This window comes from Oenanthe melanoleuca, chromosome 7 (assembly GCF_029582105.1).
Source record: "Oenanthe melanoleuca isolate GR-GAL-2019-014 chromosome 7, OMel1.0, whole genome shotgun sequence".
Taxonomy (NCBI): domain Eukaryota; kingdom Metazoa; phylum Chordata; class Aves; order Passeriformes; family Muscicapidae; genus Oenanthe; species Oenanthe melanoleuca.
Window position 1 is genome coordinate 16,602,482 of NC_079341.1, and position 16,734 is coordinate 16,619,215.

At 37.4% G+C, this 16,734-nt stretch overlaps 2 protein-coding genes across 2 annotated transcripts in view; one reads left to right on the top strand and one right to left on the bottom strand.

Annotated features, from left to right (window-relative positions):
• GPR155 (G protein-coupled receptor 155) overlaps positions 1-9,712 on the top strand; it is a 28,625-nt gene extending 18,913 nt beyond the window's left edge. Inside the window, exons 13-17 of the mRNA XM_056496849.1 lie at positions 1,385-1,480; positions 2,328-2,392; positions 3,084-3,221; positions 5,234-5,488; positions 8,379-9,712. Coding sequence (XP_056352824.1) covers positions 1,385-1,480; positions 2,328-2,392; positions 3,084-3,221; positions 5,234-5,483 — 549 coding nt within the window. The 3' untranslated portion in view covers positions 5,484-5,488; positions 8,379-9,712. The remainder of the gene's footprint in view (positions 1-1,384; positions 1,481-2,327; positions 2,393-3,083; positions 3,222-5,233; positions 5,489-8,378) is intronic.
• Positions 9,713-9,859: 147 nt separating this feature from the next.
• Positions 9,860-16,733, bottom strand: SCRN3 (secernin 3). The gene is made up of 6 exons (XM_056496851.1): positions 16,508-16,733; positions 15,590-15,789; positions 14,707-14,919; positions 12,106-12,268; positions 11,567-11,747; positions 9,860-10,770 (listed from the first exon to the last, which is right to left on the bottom strand). Exons 1-6 carry the CDS (start codon positions 16,606-16,608, stop codon positions 10,615-10,617), a joined length of 1,014 nt encoding a protein of 337 aa, XP_056352826.1. The 5' UTR covers positions 16,609-16,733; the 3' UTR covers positions 9,860-10,614.
• Between the last annotated feature and the right edge of the window lies 1 nt (position 16,734).

The window sequence follows — 16,734 nt, forward strand, 5'->3', positions numbered from 1 at the left end:
AAGAGGGATGTAATAAAGTTTTCTGTGCCACATCATAAATTAAATGCAGGTTAAAATAGATGATAGTGAGCATGATACTGAACCCTGAAGGGGTGAGCAAGAACCCTAAAGGGGAAAAAAAGTGAAATTATATCATTATGTCATTCATCTCTACTGCCCCTCTTCCCAGTTTTCTCGAGAGTTCTTCCATATTCTTAAAATTCTTCCTATTATCAATTAAAAATATAAACTGAATGCTACTTTTGAAGGAGACTACAAAAATTGTTCCATCTGATCAGGCTCATATTGGAACTTGGATTCCTCTGAGAATAATCTTAAGATCTTAGAAATAAGATTATTTTATATGGAAAAATGCAATTTTATTGTTTTTAGTGGTGTTTGGAGCAATGTTGCTAAGTTAGTGTTGCCACTCATCATTGCTGACTCCAAGATGTGTTGGTGGTTGCTCCTGTGTACAAGTGTGAAATATCAGAAAGTAATGCATTGGGGATATCACTTCAGTTTTTAACTGTGACAAAGGCAAGAAACTGCTGTCTGAATGTAATGCTCAAAGTTGAGTTTCTTGTGGATGACAGCTGGGGGAAGAATTTTTATTTGAAATGGAAAGTACTGTGGCACAAATACATAATACTACAAAGCAGGACAGTGCAGCACAACAATGTGGGTTAATAGCTACTGCTTTTCTGTTAAATTATAAAATTAAATGTTTCCCACTCAAATTTCCTGTATCAAGTATTCCATGCTAGTTTTTTATATATATATATATACACATCTTTTATATTTAAGGGGTACCTCAACTTGCCTATATTGCCTATATTTTAGCGTGTACCTGGATGATTACGTAGATACTATGAAGTAAGATCAGTTGCTCTTTAAAGAATTAGCCTTTACACCCAAATGGGTTAACTTTGGAGGTTTCCTCCTTCTGTCTGGCATCTCAAATAGCTGAAGTGGTATGTGCTTCAGCTTAACATAATCCTAACTCTGCAAGAAATATGTAGAAAGCACTGGTCTCAGCTAAGCAGCCTTAAGACAAACACTGCAAATCTGTCTGGGCTAATATTGTCTGTGTTATGTTGAAAACCTAAGTATGCTTAAGGCAAGTTCCTTACATAAACATGTAAAGAGGCAGGAGGACCTCTTTCACTGCTGTGTTTTGCATTGTTATGTTTAAAACAGCCAAGGTCCCCACCTCCTACCAAGCTATTTATTAAGCCTAACTGAGAGTATGCTTTAAGGTATTTATTCCCTCTTATTTGTCTTTATCTGAATCATTTGTTAAATAGAGACCATGAACATTGTGCAAGAATTATTAACATGTGAAGAGAAGAAAGCTTTTTATTTTTAACAATCAGGTTTTGTTGTTTTTCTGTTTTCTTTAAAGAATCTCTCCAGTTGCTTGTGGTGGCTGTTCAACCAAGAGCCTGGAAGGCTCTATGTGGAACTGCAGTTCTTCTGTGCTGTGTTTAATTTTGGTCAGGTACTTACCAATGTTTGTTCTGAAAATGACCTAGTTGGTGGGTGGTTCATCAGATAATGCACATCCTCTATGACTGTGAACAATTTCAAAGGTGCAAATGACAACTGAATGCCAAATGCTCATAGAAAGTGAGTAGGAATTTAGCCTTATTTGTACCAAAGCTTCACTGGTGTCTCTTCTGTGAATTTACATCAGTTGTAAGGAAGCTCCATGGATGCTTTCTCTGTAAGGCTTAAATGACCATCTCTGGTTTCAGTGACAGCACCACAGTGAAGAGCTGAAGGTGGATGCTGGTTGTGGCTGCACATGGCCCATTTCAGTGCACCTGACACAAGGCAGCTTTGTCACCCATGAAGGTGAAAGCCAGGCACTGTTAATACACACACTAGAGGAACGTTTTACACATCCAGGCACGTGTGCCTACAAGATGCACTGCAGTATCAAGTAATGATAGTTTTATATAAAAGCTGCACAGAAAAATGAATTGAGAGCATTCTAGCACTCAGATTACTGTAGGACTGTTCTTTCCTTGGCATTAACAAAGATTTAATACCTGACTATGCAAGGTTGCCAGTTATCCCAAAGTGTCAAGTGGCATGTCACAGCATTAGTTTTACTGAACTATTTCTTGAAGGTTTTATATGATGGACTGTTAGGTAGTTGAGATGTCTTTCTAAGGTCCAAATGAAAAACCAAAGTAAAAGCAAAATGCATTTTGAATAATATTTAGAGAAGGGGGATACTTTCATTTATACATGAAATGTATTTGGCACTGAGTTTTACTTTCTGTTGTACAGAAACCAAAGCTTTTGCTTAATGTTGCTTTTTCTATATTTTTTTTCTCCAGGGCTTCATTTGCTTTGGTATTTTTGGCTTAGATAAGCATTTAATCATTCTCCCATTCAAGCGAAGGTAAATAGAATCTTTACTCTTACACCTATAAAATTAATTATTACTGATAATCATTTCTGAAGGGTGTTGAGTTTTCAGTGCTATAATACTCCATTTCCTGTTTAGTTAATCTTCCAAATTTTTTTTCTCTCCCACTTGTAGACAGGTAATTACAGTTCACTCTGTGAGAGGTTTCTGCCATCCTAGTGACACTTTCAAAGACATAAGTCCTGCAAGCTCCCTAGAGGTGAAATTTTTGCTAAACGATGGATTTCAGAAATAACTTCAGCTGATAAACTAAAACATAGATCTGGATGCTGAATCAGAATATATCATCCCTGTTTTAAAGCCCTGTGTTCATAACCCCATGCCAGTACTTTGTGTGGACAGGCCCTTCCACAGTGGAGGAGTGAGTTGTACAAAGCTGCCATTACCTTTGAGCTAAGGTACACACTGGCTGCTGTGTGAATCCAGCAGCTAGAGCTGGCTTCCAGCTACTCTCTGACTTTCCTTCTGCCCAAGCCTAGAATAACACCTCTGTGTTCAAAAGCCATACAAATATATTAGGAAGACTATATGTAAAGTATTGGGCACAAAAAGAGGTTGTGATAAGCTTTCCTGGGAGGTCCATTCTGTTATTTGAAGTTTCCAAAAACATGCCCCTACTTGATTTGCTGTCTTGAATTTTTCTTTTTTTTTGTTTTTTTTCTAGACTTGAGTTTTTCTGGGGTGGAAGAGAATCAGCAGGGCATACAGATGCCTCTGTACCTGAGGAAATCAGGATGACCTGTCAACAGTTTGTTCGTTATCACAGAGATCACTGTGTCAAGAGTATTGTCAAAGGCAGGAGGTAAGGTTCTTCCTGCACATAGCTCACCTTTTGAAAGTAATGAAATGCAGTTAATTTTGTGGGTGGTTCCTGTTGTGGTATATTTATTTAAACCTCAAGGTAAGGATTAAAAATTTAACTAATAGAGAAATGCTTCTAGCCTCACACTGAAACATTGAGGCGCAAGTTATCATATTCTCCCACTTAGGGTTTAAATAAATTATAAATAGTTTTGTATCATTAAGGGATTTCTGCAGGCTTTATATTTAACTGGAGTTTTAAAAAGTATATATGATAATACCTGTAGTAATGCATTGAAACCCTTTCTTTTGTTTGTAGAGTGAGACACTGTCTGTGTTAGTAACTAAATGTTTACTTGCGTGTAGCTTTTAGGAGGCAAAACTGTTGCAACTGATTTTAGTGTGTACTCAGAGGTCACTCAACTGAGTGAGATTACAGTGTGATTAGGATTTTCACAGCTTCTGAGTTTCTGTAATTTCTTTTACTCATACCTCTCATGAGGCCTTAACTTCAATTTATGAGACCAGTAAAGATTTCAAAGGCAAATTATGTTGCCTAAATCAAGGATTATGCCTTCAGATATGTGTAGGTGGATAAGAAGAGAAATGCAGTAGAAACAAGAAAAAGACTCTGCCTTTGTTTAAATATATGAAATGGAGACATTAATTGTTCTTACAGGACACTTTGACTATTCTTGTCATGTAAGCTTTTAAGTAGGACTAGCTTAGCAGGGATGGGGTGGTCTTTTAATAGTCAGGTAGTCCAGAACCATATTGCAAAACTGTTTTAGACAGCATCATGATTTTGTTCAGTCCCTTCAGAAGTCAGTAATGTTCCATCTGAAGGATGTATCAGAAAATGTCTGTTGTGAAATAGAACAGGTTTTACAACTGTTTTTCCCGTGCCTGTCCTGCTATTGTGGTTTCTTGGGCTGTTCATTTAGTTGTACTTTGTGGTTTTTATTAATCATATCCACCTGAGAATACATGAAATTATGACATTTGTTGTTTTATTGTTGTAATATTATGTTTGTGCAGAACTTGGTTCATGTCTTTTTTTTCCTTGTGAGTTAAAACAATGCATTTATCTTCTCATTTCAAATATTCATCTAACTTGATCCTATCCTCTTTGATTTAAATGTGCTGTAACTGAGACGTTGTAACCATGCATTTTAATTTATTTTCATTTTGCATCTGCTAATAGATGTTAATGCTTGCTCTGTGTTACTGCTGCTTTTAACTTTAAAAAAATAGGGAAAATTTTGCCTTTTGCTGTCATTTAGCTCTTAATCACATTTAGAAACCTGTGCTTGGGCTAGAGTAGATTTTAGATAACCACAGAGTAGATTTTAGATAACCAGAAGCATTCATTGCTGCAGGGAAATTTTTGCATGGTATGTCTGCTGAAACTAGGCAGATGATAGCATCATTACCTGATAAATACGTTAAAAAATGGTCTTGTAAAGGTTTTATTTATTCTTAGTACTGCGTGTGTGGTCAGTATTTAACAGGATATGCAAGTTATAAATGGGCTTTGTTTGCAATGTGTGTAAGCAGTTAGTGTTTGTTTAAAAGTGTTCAGAAATTATAAAAAGAATTACAATTCAAACATAATCCCTGTTGCTGGGGACAGGTTGCTCTCCAGTCAGATATTTTTTTGCAGAAAGGGCCAGAAGTAGATGGGAAGTAAGTGCCCAAGAAGTAGAATTACAGTGTGTGAGTTTTTAGGAAAAATGCTACTGATGTCCACCAAATTTTATTTGCAATTCGAATTTTATTTAGAAGCCTAAAGCCTTTGTATGTCCGTATTGCTTCATTGAAATGTCTGTAGGAAAAGGTAGTGAACATTGGCATGTCCCTAATATACAAAACTTGCAAATTCTCTTCTAACATGCTCTTAACTATCATGATGTCTTTCCTTGTTTCCTGCTATTTTTCCTTGCCTTTCCCCATCGAGCAGTGGTGATACCAGATTTACAGAACATGTGGGTGAATCATTCCTTTGACATACAGGTGTGGTGCAAAGATCTCCACCGGCATCTTCTTTGGCTGTGACCTGGTGAACTGGCTGATGCAAGTTGGCCTTGCCTCTGACCGTGGCGAAGCTGTGGTGTATGGGGACAGGCTGCTGAAAGGAGGCGTCGTCCAGCACATAACCAATGAGTTTGAGTTTCGGGATGAGTACTTGTATTACCGCTTCATTCCGAAGAAATCCGTTGCAGTTGAGAGCCACGACCTGAGCATGCAGGCAAAGGACAGGTAGTTGGGGTGAGTGTGACCACCTCCTCTGCCTTCACTACGAAATTGGAAGTGTTTCTTTCTCAGAGCTCTCAGAGAACTGTTACTCTCCCTTGTAAAATTAAGAGATGTGGTTCTACTTGTGTCTATTGTAAAGAAAATGGTAGAAAGTTCTATTTAGTCAGCGTTCCAACCAGAATGCTACTAAACAAAACCAGATGCTCTGGATTTAGAACATTTTTTCCATTTTGAGCAAAACAAATAGTAAAATGGCATGTATCACTTGTATTTTAGAGGCATTATAGGTGCAGCTTAATACTGATGCCACAATAAGGAAAAAAACTCCATGAAAGGTATTTTTCATGTTGCTGGATGTTCTCCATATTTTAGTTTGATGAAGTATTGATGCCTGTTTACAGTCAGGCTTCCCCCTGACTTCACAGAAGTAGGATTTCTTCTGTCATACCTCAGTTTTTACTACTCTGCTCTTGTCTAGCACCAGGAACTTTTTTTAGCTGCTTACATCTGAGATCAGGTGGGTTTTTTCTCCCTTAAAGATAAAATACTCCAGTTAAAAAGACAGAATTGCTGTGACAATGTTTCCAGTATCAGGGAATCAAAGCTGGGCAAATACCGAGTGGAATAAGTAATGGTTTTGTACAAATCTACCAAATCTTAAAACCATAGAAATATTCAGAAATACTCCCAAAATAGGAAATTATACAATGGAACAATTTGTTCTGAAATTTTGCCTTATGGTGGTAGTAACAGCTTTATCAAGAGCAGATTTTTACGTTCTGAGATTGGCCTTTACAGTTTAAATGAGAAGTGCCAGCCTCAAGTAAAGCTTTTATGGAAGCCTTGGGTACATGTGCAAGTCAAGACAAAGTTATTTTTCAAATCAGAAAACTTTTTAAATTAAATTAATGACTTTTAAATCTGTTCTATAAAGAACCCTAAATGAACATCCAGACTAGGGTTTAGAGTAGCTAAATATCCTAGATTTTAGTTGGTTGCCTAACACAGGTTTCTAATAAACCTCAGGTATCTTCCTTCTGGTTACTTTATTGTCATTCAGATTCCTGTGCATTAAAGGCAGAATCTGAGGACCTGTGTGTCTTCTGCAATATTTTGAAAAGTATTGTATCTGATAGCCATTATGGTGCCCTTTGAAAACTGCAAGAACAGCATTTATATGTCTATATAAAAATTTTATGTAGTGAGGGAAAGGAATCCAGGTATTAAAAATTATTTGCTCAAGTATATGAATAACTCTTCTCATCCCTTTTTAAAAAAGTCTTTCCCTTCTTTTTTTCCTTTTTTTAGTACACAGATTTTCAACAAGCAGTTGTTTTATGGTTGCTATAATTTCCTGCAAGACTTAAACTGAAAAAATAATTAATTTTACTGTCAGTCTGATTGTAGTGTGCACAGAAACATAACATCCTGCTGCTTATGTATGCTGTACAACCTGGTATATTTTAATGTTTTCCATCAAAAATATAATTGTTATTTGTATCAGGCTGAGGCCACAAAGGAAAACATTAGCATATTTCCATTATGAATGTTGAAGACAACTGCACCAAATATTTTGGAATAATTAGATATATGACTTAAGAGCAGAAACTGCAAGTATGTCTGGCTTCTAAATACTGCAAGTTGTCAATAAATCTGTTACGTGATTTCAGAGTTCTGAGCTGTGATGTGGCGTATGAGAGGGTTACGGGTGCGTGCCAAGGCTTACAGCAAATGTATTTTTCTGAGAGATTTGTTAACATGGCTCTTGGGTTTCAGTCCTGGTATTTCTTAAATCCACCCTTGATCCTTTGCAAGTAGGCAGAGCACTTCTTAATGGGTGTCCACTCAAAGATACTTCCATACTAGAAGTGTGTCATATTGTCATCTACTTACCAAATAAATTTTTTTTCATTCTTCAAACATTCAAGAATTTTATCTTAGGGTAGTTGTACAGTTCTATTTGTAGTCACTGTTCTTGCACTCTTGTCTTTCTCATTTTCATCATAGAAGTCCTGCTTCCCTTTTTATAATGGCTCTGCCTTCTCCTAGGTTTGAGCACATTATCTGTTTTACATAAGAAATTGCTCAAAATTTCTGCTTAGAAATGTCTCTGTTACAAATCTAATACAGAGAACACCTTCAATTATCAACCAACACCACATTCTCTTATATTCACTGCTACCACATTGTGATTGCTGATATCATACCCATTCATCTGATGAGTCTGTGATGGTTAATAACTAGACTCAAGAAGCTAGGAATGAAATACAAGATATAATATTTTGTTTCTAAATTGCTGAGTACTTCTGGAAGCCAGCAATAGACTTGGAGTTGCTTTAGAGTTAAGTAACTCTTTTATCTGGTAAATATTTGCTTCCGCCAAGGAGCACTGGCAAGTTTTGAATAGTTGACAAGCTAATGTTCTGTCAATAGTTGCTATGTGGATTTCTGGTAGTTAGAAAGAGCTTTGCTTTAAAGAAGTGGTCAGTGGTGCAATGACTTCCTTTATTTTGAAGGTAGAATAGTTTGGAATAAATCTCTTGGAAGCTAAGTTCCGTGAAAATATCTATTGAACTAGTCTAGAGGAATGTCCAGTGAAAAACTGGATTTTTTTTCTAGGACTGATCTCAAAATAATTGTCATAATGAACAGGGATGGATGTAAGTTTTCTAGTACCAAGTTTTAGTACTTTTTAATTTCAATAATGATCCTTCATACAGCTCTAGACCTTTTAAAGTCACTAAGATGTGTTTCTAGGTGAAAACCCGTGGGAAGGTTGCCCTCTAGGGGACATTATGATTTTTAATTTTTTTTCTTAATATAAGGATGTGGGAGGGAGGATTGTTTGTTTCTCCTGATCCCATCTTTAATTCATGTTTTTACATTGCGTGTCCTCTAGGAGGATGAAATCCCAAGGAAAAGGTGCTGAAATATTCTATACTCTGTTGGCCATCACTTGAACTGTCTCCACACATTATGTTGTTTTTACTTTGTATACTGTAGACCAGTAAGGAAAAAGCAACACAGAAATGAGAGGCACACTTGGACTGTAACTGCCTACCTTATGACTGGACCAATGTGCTTAACCTCCTTAATTGCCACCCCATGATTAAGTAGCCAAGAAGTTCACTTAAAAGCCTGCTCCAGCTTCACTACTGTTCTTCCTGTACAACTTCAATCTTTGCACTGTAGCATAAAACAATGTCACTTGGTTTGCTATGCTGCCTGAAAACTTGATTCGTGCTTTGGTTGCCAGCACAGTTTCACCTGGCATTTACCAATGCTTTGAAGATATCAGAGAGTCAGTGTGGAACAGCTCATGATCAAAAACAGGAAAAGATACATAACTGTTAGATATGGCTATCCCACAAGGAAAACAGATACATAAAGCAAATTTTTATTAAATGTCTTCCAGTTAACAAACTGGACTATTGAACTTCTGTACTGAACCACTGTGCTACTGAACTTCTAAGAAATTCTGTTGTCAACAGAGGCACAAAATGTTCAGTCAATTCAAACATACTTTGTCTTACCTCCCACTCAGTCTTGCTTGCTGCTGCCTAGTGATACACATTAGGTCACTACAAACAGAAAGTTCAAAAAGCCTTTCCTAACTCAGTAGTTTATTGCTGTGAATCTGGACATAGCATCCTAAATTAATTTCTACTCTTACTGTAGGATCAGAAAAAATACATTTTACCAAGCTCTTAATTTTTGTATTAATTCTGCAAATTTCATTGACCATCTGTTCTTTATATTTAATTTTTTTTACCAGTGGGGTATTGAAGTTTATAGAATGATAAAACTTCATGTGAAAAATAATCAAAGAATTATCTTTTTGTGGTTTGCTGCGTCTGTGGGGATGCATGTCATGTCCCACATTGCTGCTGCAGCTCTAGTGCACCATTTCATATTTTATTCTGAAGGTTTGCACAAGTGCTGCATTTTGAGTGGGTTTTTGTTTTTCTTTAGAGTCATGCTTATTATCCCAACTTATTGATATGAGGTAAAATCAGAATCTTCTTTGTTGTTTGTTTAGTTTGGCCCTTGCCACAGTTAATAAAAGTGGTGTCATATATTGATCATTACTTTTAAACAGGATCAGGAAGGAAGCGTTCCTGGCAGGGCAAAAAGCTTGATTAAATGAAGTCCATAGTCTATTAGCTCTGGCAAAACAAGTCATTAATTTATTTCATTTATGTCAAATGAAAAAAATTAAAAGTACTTTTAAGTGTCCTGCTGAGTACATGTATATACTTGTGTAGCCCAACCTCTTCCTTTCTAGTCGCCCAATTTTAAAAAGTAACAAACAATTCAAGAAACATTTTAGAACTCCCCCATGATGTTATAAAGTGCATTGCAGAATTAATTTGACAATAATCATCTTGTATATAAATAAGTTTATTTTTTACTATCAGGGTGGGGAAAATAGACAGGAAAGTGAAATCTGCAGGTAACTTACAGGGTGCTTGTGTTGTTGAATTCCATGTAATAAAACTTCACAATCACTTACAGCAAAATACTATTATTGTAACTGTGATTTGTTTTTACTATACCTTGAACTCTTTGCCTCGTTTTACACTGAAGGAGTAGAAGGTTCATGTATGAAATGTATCTTAGAATGGTTTTACCAAACAACTGAGTATCAATCTTACTTGGTTTGTGTGTCACTATCTTTTTTTTTTTTTTTTTTAGCATTCATCATAGCTTCTACATTTTAGAAAGTCTACAGCGTGGCCATTTTAATTCAGGTAGTCTGAAGTCTACTACAGTTCTCTTGACTGTAAAAGCTACATCTGTGTATGATGGAACTGAGTTCTCCAGAGCTGAGTTAGTGTTCTTCATTCAGAGATGGGGCTGTTCCCTAATTTAGTTAAGCTATTGCATTCTAATTGCATCTGTTTGTTGGCAAAATCAATCTCTGCTGGTAGCTTTGTGTCATGTACAAAGCCATTGCCTGGCTCTTAGGAGCCCTTCCAGCATTCTTACAATCAAAAGCCATTTGTCCTGAATATGAATCTGCATCTTTAAAATTATCTATGCTATGTGGTATACTGAAAACAAGATGTTAATCCATATAGCCTCTTCATTAGAAAACCCAATTATAATCCAAATTTTACCACATTCAAATAATATTCTTAGCTATATATTTTGAGTTCTTCTTCTACACACTGTGAAAAAAGATTAACTATTTGCTTAGGATCAAAGCATCCATTCTGCAGGATTGATTCCATTTGACTTATCTTCTGTTTCTCCAACTCCTGTATCTCTTTGAACATTTCTTTACCTTTGTCCTGCAAAAAGAAGCATTTATTTCGCTAAAAACTATACAGAGCATGTAGTAACCACCCTAACAAGATTCTGTTCTACTGTCCTCATTTTAATCTGTTACGAGTTTCTAGGGTACACATTTATGTTGGTAGAAGTCAGTATCGTGACAGGTTTTCTTAGATATCTTTCCTAATATCTAGCACTCACTTCATCTCCCTTGTCTGATAGATTGAAAAATATTAAAGCTTCTTTAGGTATTAGTTACCAAAACTTAAGTGGGCATATGACTTACTTTTAAGAAGATGTATGTAACATCTATTTATGTTACTTGCTGTAACTAGGAGAGATTTTACTCCTAAAAGTAAGCAGCTACCTTCCTGCTTCAAGTCTGCGTTCAGCAATCTTTGTCATCTTGTTTCCTTTCCTGTCCATACCAAGCAATGATCAAAGGCAAGCTCTCCTTTCTACCTGAGACCAGGGGTCTGAATAGCTGTAAGAGCTCCTGGCAGGAGTTGTGTGTCTGTGGCTGCTTGAGCATTTCCCCATTATCTGACTGGTGTGGGAGTCTGTGGGGGGCTGCTCTGCAAGGTGAGCAAGATCTTCACCTGGGGCTCAGCCTGCCAGTACAACACAGGGCTGGTTACAATTTCTGTGTTAGAAACAGGTGCCTGCCACATGCCAACACACTGGGCATCTGGGGCACTGCACTGTTCTTTGCAATCCATCAAAGGGCATTAACTGGTATCACATTAACAAAATGTGAGCCAGGACCTTATATGAACCACCTGCTTGCATTGAAATCCAATTTAATCAACGTACCTTGATAGTTTCCATAACCACAGCAGCACTTTCATGTTTTTTATAGAGCTCATGTCTTCGATCTGGCTTACTCTGAAAGCGTGGCTGTTTCTTAACTGGATCATCATGACCAAACGTAGGGGATGTAGTTTTTAATAACTGAGTAATATTGGGCACAAAAATGAAAGGCTTGAATACAGATCTAGAAAAAAAAATAGAACAGAGATCCTTTACTGACACTGTTTTGTTAAAATTGTTAAGTCAGTAAATTGCTGTATTTTTCCCCATTCTTCTACTTGCTCCTTTTAAGAAAGAAGTACTACACAAGCCATTAACTGGTGTTAAAGTCATTGTCACAGCAGTGTTCTGTAAAGTGGTTTGGTAGATACCATTAATATACATAATGTACATTTATGTTCCTCCTACATTTTGATTGTGCTTTTTCAGGGGGGAAAAAGAAAACCAACTCAATGCAAAAAGGAATATAATTAGGCAAACTGCAACACTTTTTCATTTAGATATTTACAATTTTTTATCCAATTTACTTGCTGGTACATCACCTGGCAGGATCTGGAGTTCCAGTAAAGAAATGAATACAGGGCAGATGAGGCTGCTGAGGCAGTACAGACACCATGCTGCCAGTTGTCATAAATCCACCTTCCATGTTAATGCCACTCTCTTTGTCACGAAGAATTTCCATCATTATTTCAGAAGTGATAGATCCTATTCAAGATACAATACAATTATTTAGCCACAGAGCTAATATAATAACAACTGAATGACATGTTCCCTGTAACTAGCTGCTTTTACCTTTAATAGGCAATGCCAGTTTGTCTGAGTTGGCAGGGAAAAAAATCATCCTAATGGCAAACCTTAATATGGAATATACACTTGTATTGCTTTCCCCAAAGTATTTATTTCAAAGAGAGGTGATAAGAGCATGCCTTAAAAAAGAGGGAGTAGAAAGACAAATGCTATTTCCCAGAAAGGTAAATTTCACAGGGCTAGCAAATGGTCATTCACAAAGTAACTTTTCAGATGAAAATTAATAACTTGGATTAAATCCTGAACTTCGAGCACTCTGTGGAAGTTTTGATAAATCATCATAATACTGGTTGGTATTTGAACAGAGTTAATACCACTACATTGCTTTGAAATTATAAAAATAATAACAGCCATGCATGGATTTTGTGTGAAACTTTGAAAATGAAACACCAAAACTGTCACTTGTTTTGGAGGGGGGAAGTTTGGTGGGTGTTTTTTTTATTTTTATCCTTTTCAAGGATGAACTGGAGTGGCATTACATCTATGCTCAGAAGCTACAGTAGGACATCCATTTGTAGAAAAGTCTTTATCAGCAACCTGTTGAGGTTTAGTGCCAAGTATCTATGAAAATAACTCCTGCTCAGGAGTAACAAAACTCTTTCTACATGTGCCTGTTCAGATACCACTGTTGCTGTATGGTGTATGCTGAAGCTCAGACACTGGCATGGTATCACCAAACCAATATCCAATATTCTAACAGGCACCTCTTGCAGAATGGTTTTCTTTTCACATTTGGTGTACCAGTAGAGGGTATGCTTATGGCAGAAAAACAAAACATTTTATGGCAGAAAAACAAAACATTAGTTCACTCACACTTTATTTTTTATTGGAAGGTATCATCTACCACTTTAATATTTTACTGTTTCCCTTACAGTTCTAACTGTGAGTTCTAACTTCATAAAAATTATTTTTTTAAACTGCCTTGCTGGTTCCTCTTAAAATAGTTACTCTGCTGCTAAGTCACATGTCTCCAATATTATGTTTTCACATGTGGCCCAGGTTGCCTGTAGACAGGCATGCAGCACTACATTTCAGCAAGAAAACACAGTGAAGTATCCCTACAGTTGCCTGGGAAGGTCAGAGAATTAAAGAAATCAGCAAGCTAGATGAATCAAAGAAATTAAAAGAAGCAATGGTCATTTTGTCAGCTACAACTTGGCAACCTGTCCAGCAGGGAAGAAGGTACTGCATATTTTCTACTGTAATACCCCTGAGTAAAAAAGCAGGGAAGGATAGATAAAGAAACCAGTGATTTTACTGACACTGTAAACCAAATAGCTTTTTGTTAGGGCATCTATTTAAAATGAATCTAAACAAAGTGAACCATATGAGGCTGATAACATGAACACCTAGTGGGATTTTTAAAATGGCTCAGGCAAATGCCTGAAAATGGGGATTTACAATGAAAACACAGATACAATCTCAGCCTTGTTATAATATAAGTAAATACAGGTATTATGAAAATTCTTTCAGTATTCAGAACCTGCAATTCCCAAAATGAATGCAGGATTTACATGATCACTAGAGCAAGATAGCAAAAGTAATTCACTCTGATGCATTAACTAAATGCTAAACCTGGTCTGGCAGAGTTCAGCTAAATAAATAGAAGAAACAAAGGGGCAATGTCATCTCGCTTCAAATTAATTACTTCAAATGAGCATGTGAATACAGCTACAGAAAAACCCTGCTAGATGGATGCAGTTAGAAAAAAAGTAATAGGTTCTGAAAAATAAGTGTATGAGTTAGCGACTGATTAGAGTACAGAAAGTTATTTTGTTCTGCTCTTGGTGCATTTTAGTAGACTGAACAAGTTTAGTGTAGCCATTACAGTAAAACTAGAAAGATTTAAAAATTGCTAAAAATAAATGCAATATATGGATCTGAATGCCATGCTGTTGCCTTATATAAATAGTACCTGACTGAAGCTGTTCATAAGGTTCTTTGTGGCTGCAAACTGCTGAGAATCTGTTTTAGCCTCCACTTTTCTTCCTTAGCAGTACAGTAACAATATATAGTCTATCCAAATGTTTCAGAACAGGTATTACAGGGCATTTAGTGGTATGGTCATAATGTGACCTCTCAGGGTTGTTATTGTAGCTCTGTATGTTTAATATTGGACACTTGTTTTAGTTTTTCCTCCTCAATAAATTAGCTAAAAATGAACAGAAACTTCCAAGTTCAGTGCCTCTCTTTAAGGCAAAAAATTATTCTAGTAAGTTCTGGTTCACCAAGTCATGTGAATGATTGCCTACATCAGATGTATAATAATTTATGATTTAAATTAATGTAGCTCACTAAATACTTTGCATACCTTGAAAAAAAATTTTAAAGGATACCTTTGTGCTTGTTCAGAAGTTTATAGCCTTCACAATATCGGCCTCCAGATGTGGTCATTCTGGCAGTATTGACATAAGAATACGTGGCAGCAAAATCAAATTCCTTTTTCCCATCCCACCAGCCATTGCTTTTGGCATATTCCTTCAATTCTGGGTGTTCTCTGTCAATCTTGGTTGTGATAGAGAGCTGGTTGGAAATATTCCGTACACCTCCTGTTTGTAAGTTGTGGAAAGAATTGTTTTAATACATTGAATGATTTTTCTTGGTATTTTGTTTACATTTAGCTTAGTAAAGCAAATTAGCCCTGGAGAGTTTCCTACAAGATCAGTGAGTCTGGTGCTTTATTTTTGGCCCTCTCTCCCAACCTACATGTATGTTTTCTGATGGATTTTTCACCGCCACTCATTTCTGACACATTTGCTTCTATTGCTAACACTGTATTTCAGGTTCTGTCCTGATTATTCCCAGCTTTACATTCTTTTTCTGAATGCAAAGATCGAGCTTGTCCTCCTAAGTCCACTGGAAGAATCAGCACTTCAGGGCCCGGTACATCAATCCTGTCCCCAAATGAAACTCTCATGGATTGCTACCATCCTTAAGACCACACACACTGCTGTCACTCTCATGCTGAGAATGCTCTTTCTTGCTGTCCTCTGTTCTCCAAGTGCAGGAGTACTTATCTCTGGCTCTGAAAAGGCCCTGTCACTCAGCTCCTCAGACAGACTCCTCTCTCATGCCCCAGGAAGAAACGCCTGTTGTTTACAGGCACATGTATGTAGCTCGAGGTTAGTCTGATGCCTTAATGAAATGGTAAATGAAAACTGGGGAACTCCAAGTGGTCATTGCACTTGAAATGTTTAGAACAAAGAACATCATCCATACCTTCTACTTTTTCTGCTGCCCAGTATTTTCCTGATGTCTCCAGCACCCATGCTTCCTTTCTGTCGGCTATCAGAAAGCTGTTGTGGTATGTAAATGCCATGTTGCTCTCCATACAGTTTCCACCCTGTCCATATTTTTCCAGCAGCTCAACTATGACACTAAGAGCCTTTTCAGCTGTGTCTGCTCTCTCAAGTCCAAGCCTAAAACAAAAGGAAAATGTTATTTTTGAAACCATGAACTCCACCTAGAACTATTCAGCCTGAGTATTCAGACTGACCTGGAATGATATTTCTATATGCAGCTGCCAGTTGTATGATCTGGTAAGGGAAACACAAGTCAGGTAAAGGACTTGACATGGGGAAAAACACCAAACAGAAACACAGAAAGAGAGCCTACAAAATCTTTACAAGTCCTGTACAGGTATTGGACTGGGGGGAAACTACCTAAAGAATTGACTGACTGCTGCAGGTTAATGAAAATTACATTGGCACTTACAGGGTAGGAACATGAACTTGTTATTTACATGGAAATAGCCTGAAACTTCAAAATATGTGTGTGAAAGATGGGGGAAGAGGAGTACAGACCCTAGGAAAAGGCCAAAACAGTAGTACCGGAAGTCCACCCGTCCTCTTGAAAAAGTATTGTTTCAGTTTAGTATAAATTTTATAAGAAGAAAAACATTAGTTGATTTCTTTGACAAATTCTGGTCTAGTGCCTGATGCTTCTCATGGGCTCCTGGCAGAAATCTAGCGCTTGTGCCAAGAAATACTTATTTTTAACCGTGGCTAGAACAGTGGCAGAAGTGTCTTCTGAAAGTGAAAGTACTATTTCCCCATATGACGTGTTTCCACGTAGATTCCAAATGCGGTACCATTTACCAAAAAGAAAACAAAAAACCAAACCAGCCGCTGTGCACACCTTACGAGGTCCATGCCGAGGAGAGCCTCCCCGCCGCAGATCTCTTCCCTGCCCCACACCGCCTCGTTGCCGATGCACACGCCGTGCTCGTTGGCGCCCATCTCGGCACCCCAGAGCCAGGCGGGGCGGCTCAGCACCACGGCGTGCGTCCTCTCCACCTGCTCGATGCTGATGTAGGTGCACTGCAAGAGGGCAGAGCACACATGGCGTCACCGTGCCCGCTCCGT

What these genes read in the sequence shown, in the direction of transcription:
- SCRN3 (XM_056496851.1), bottom strand. Translation starts at nt 16,608, where the DNA reads ATGGGCGCCAACGAGCACGGCGTGTGCATCGGCAACGAGGCGGTGTGG. An exon ending in ACTTCTGAACAAGCACAAAG is followed by an intron (nt 12,269 to 14,706) that starts GTATCCTTTAAA and finishes TATCTTGAATAG; the next exon opens with GATCTATCACTTCTGAAATA. An exon ending in GGAACTCCAGATCCTGCCAG is followed by an intron (nt 11,748 to 12,105) that starts GTGATGTACCAG and finishes TTTTTTTTCTAG; the next exon opens with ATCTGTATTCAAGCCTTTCA.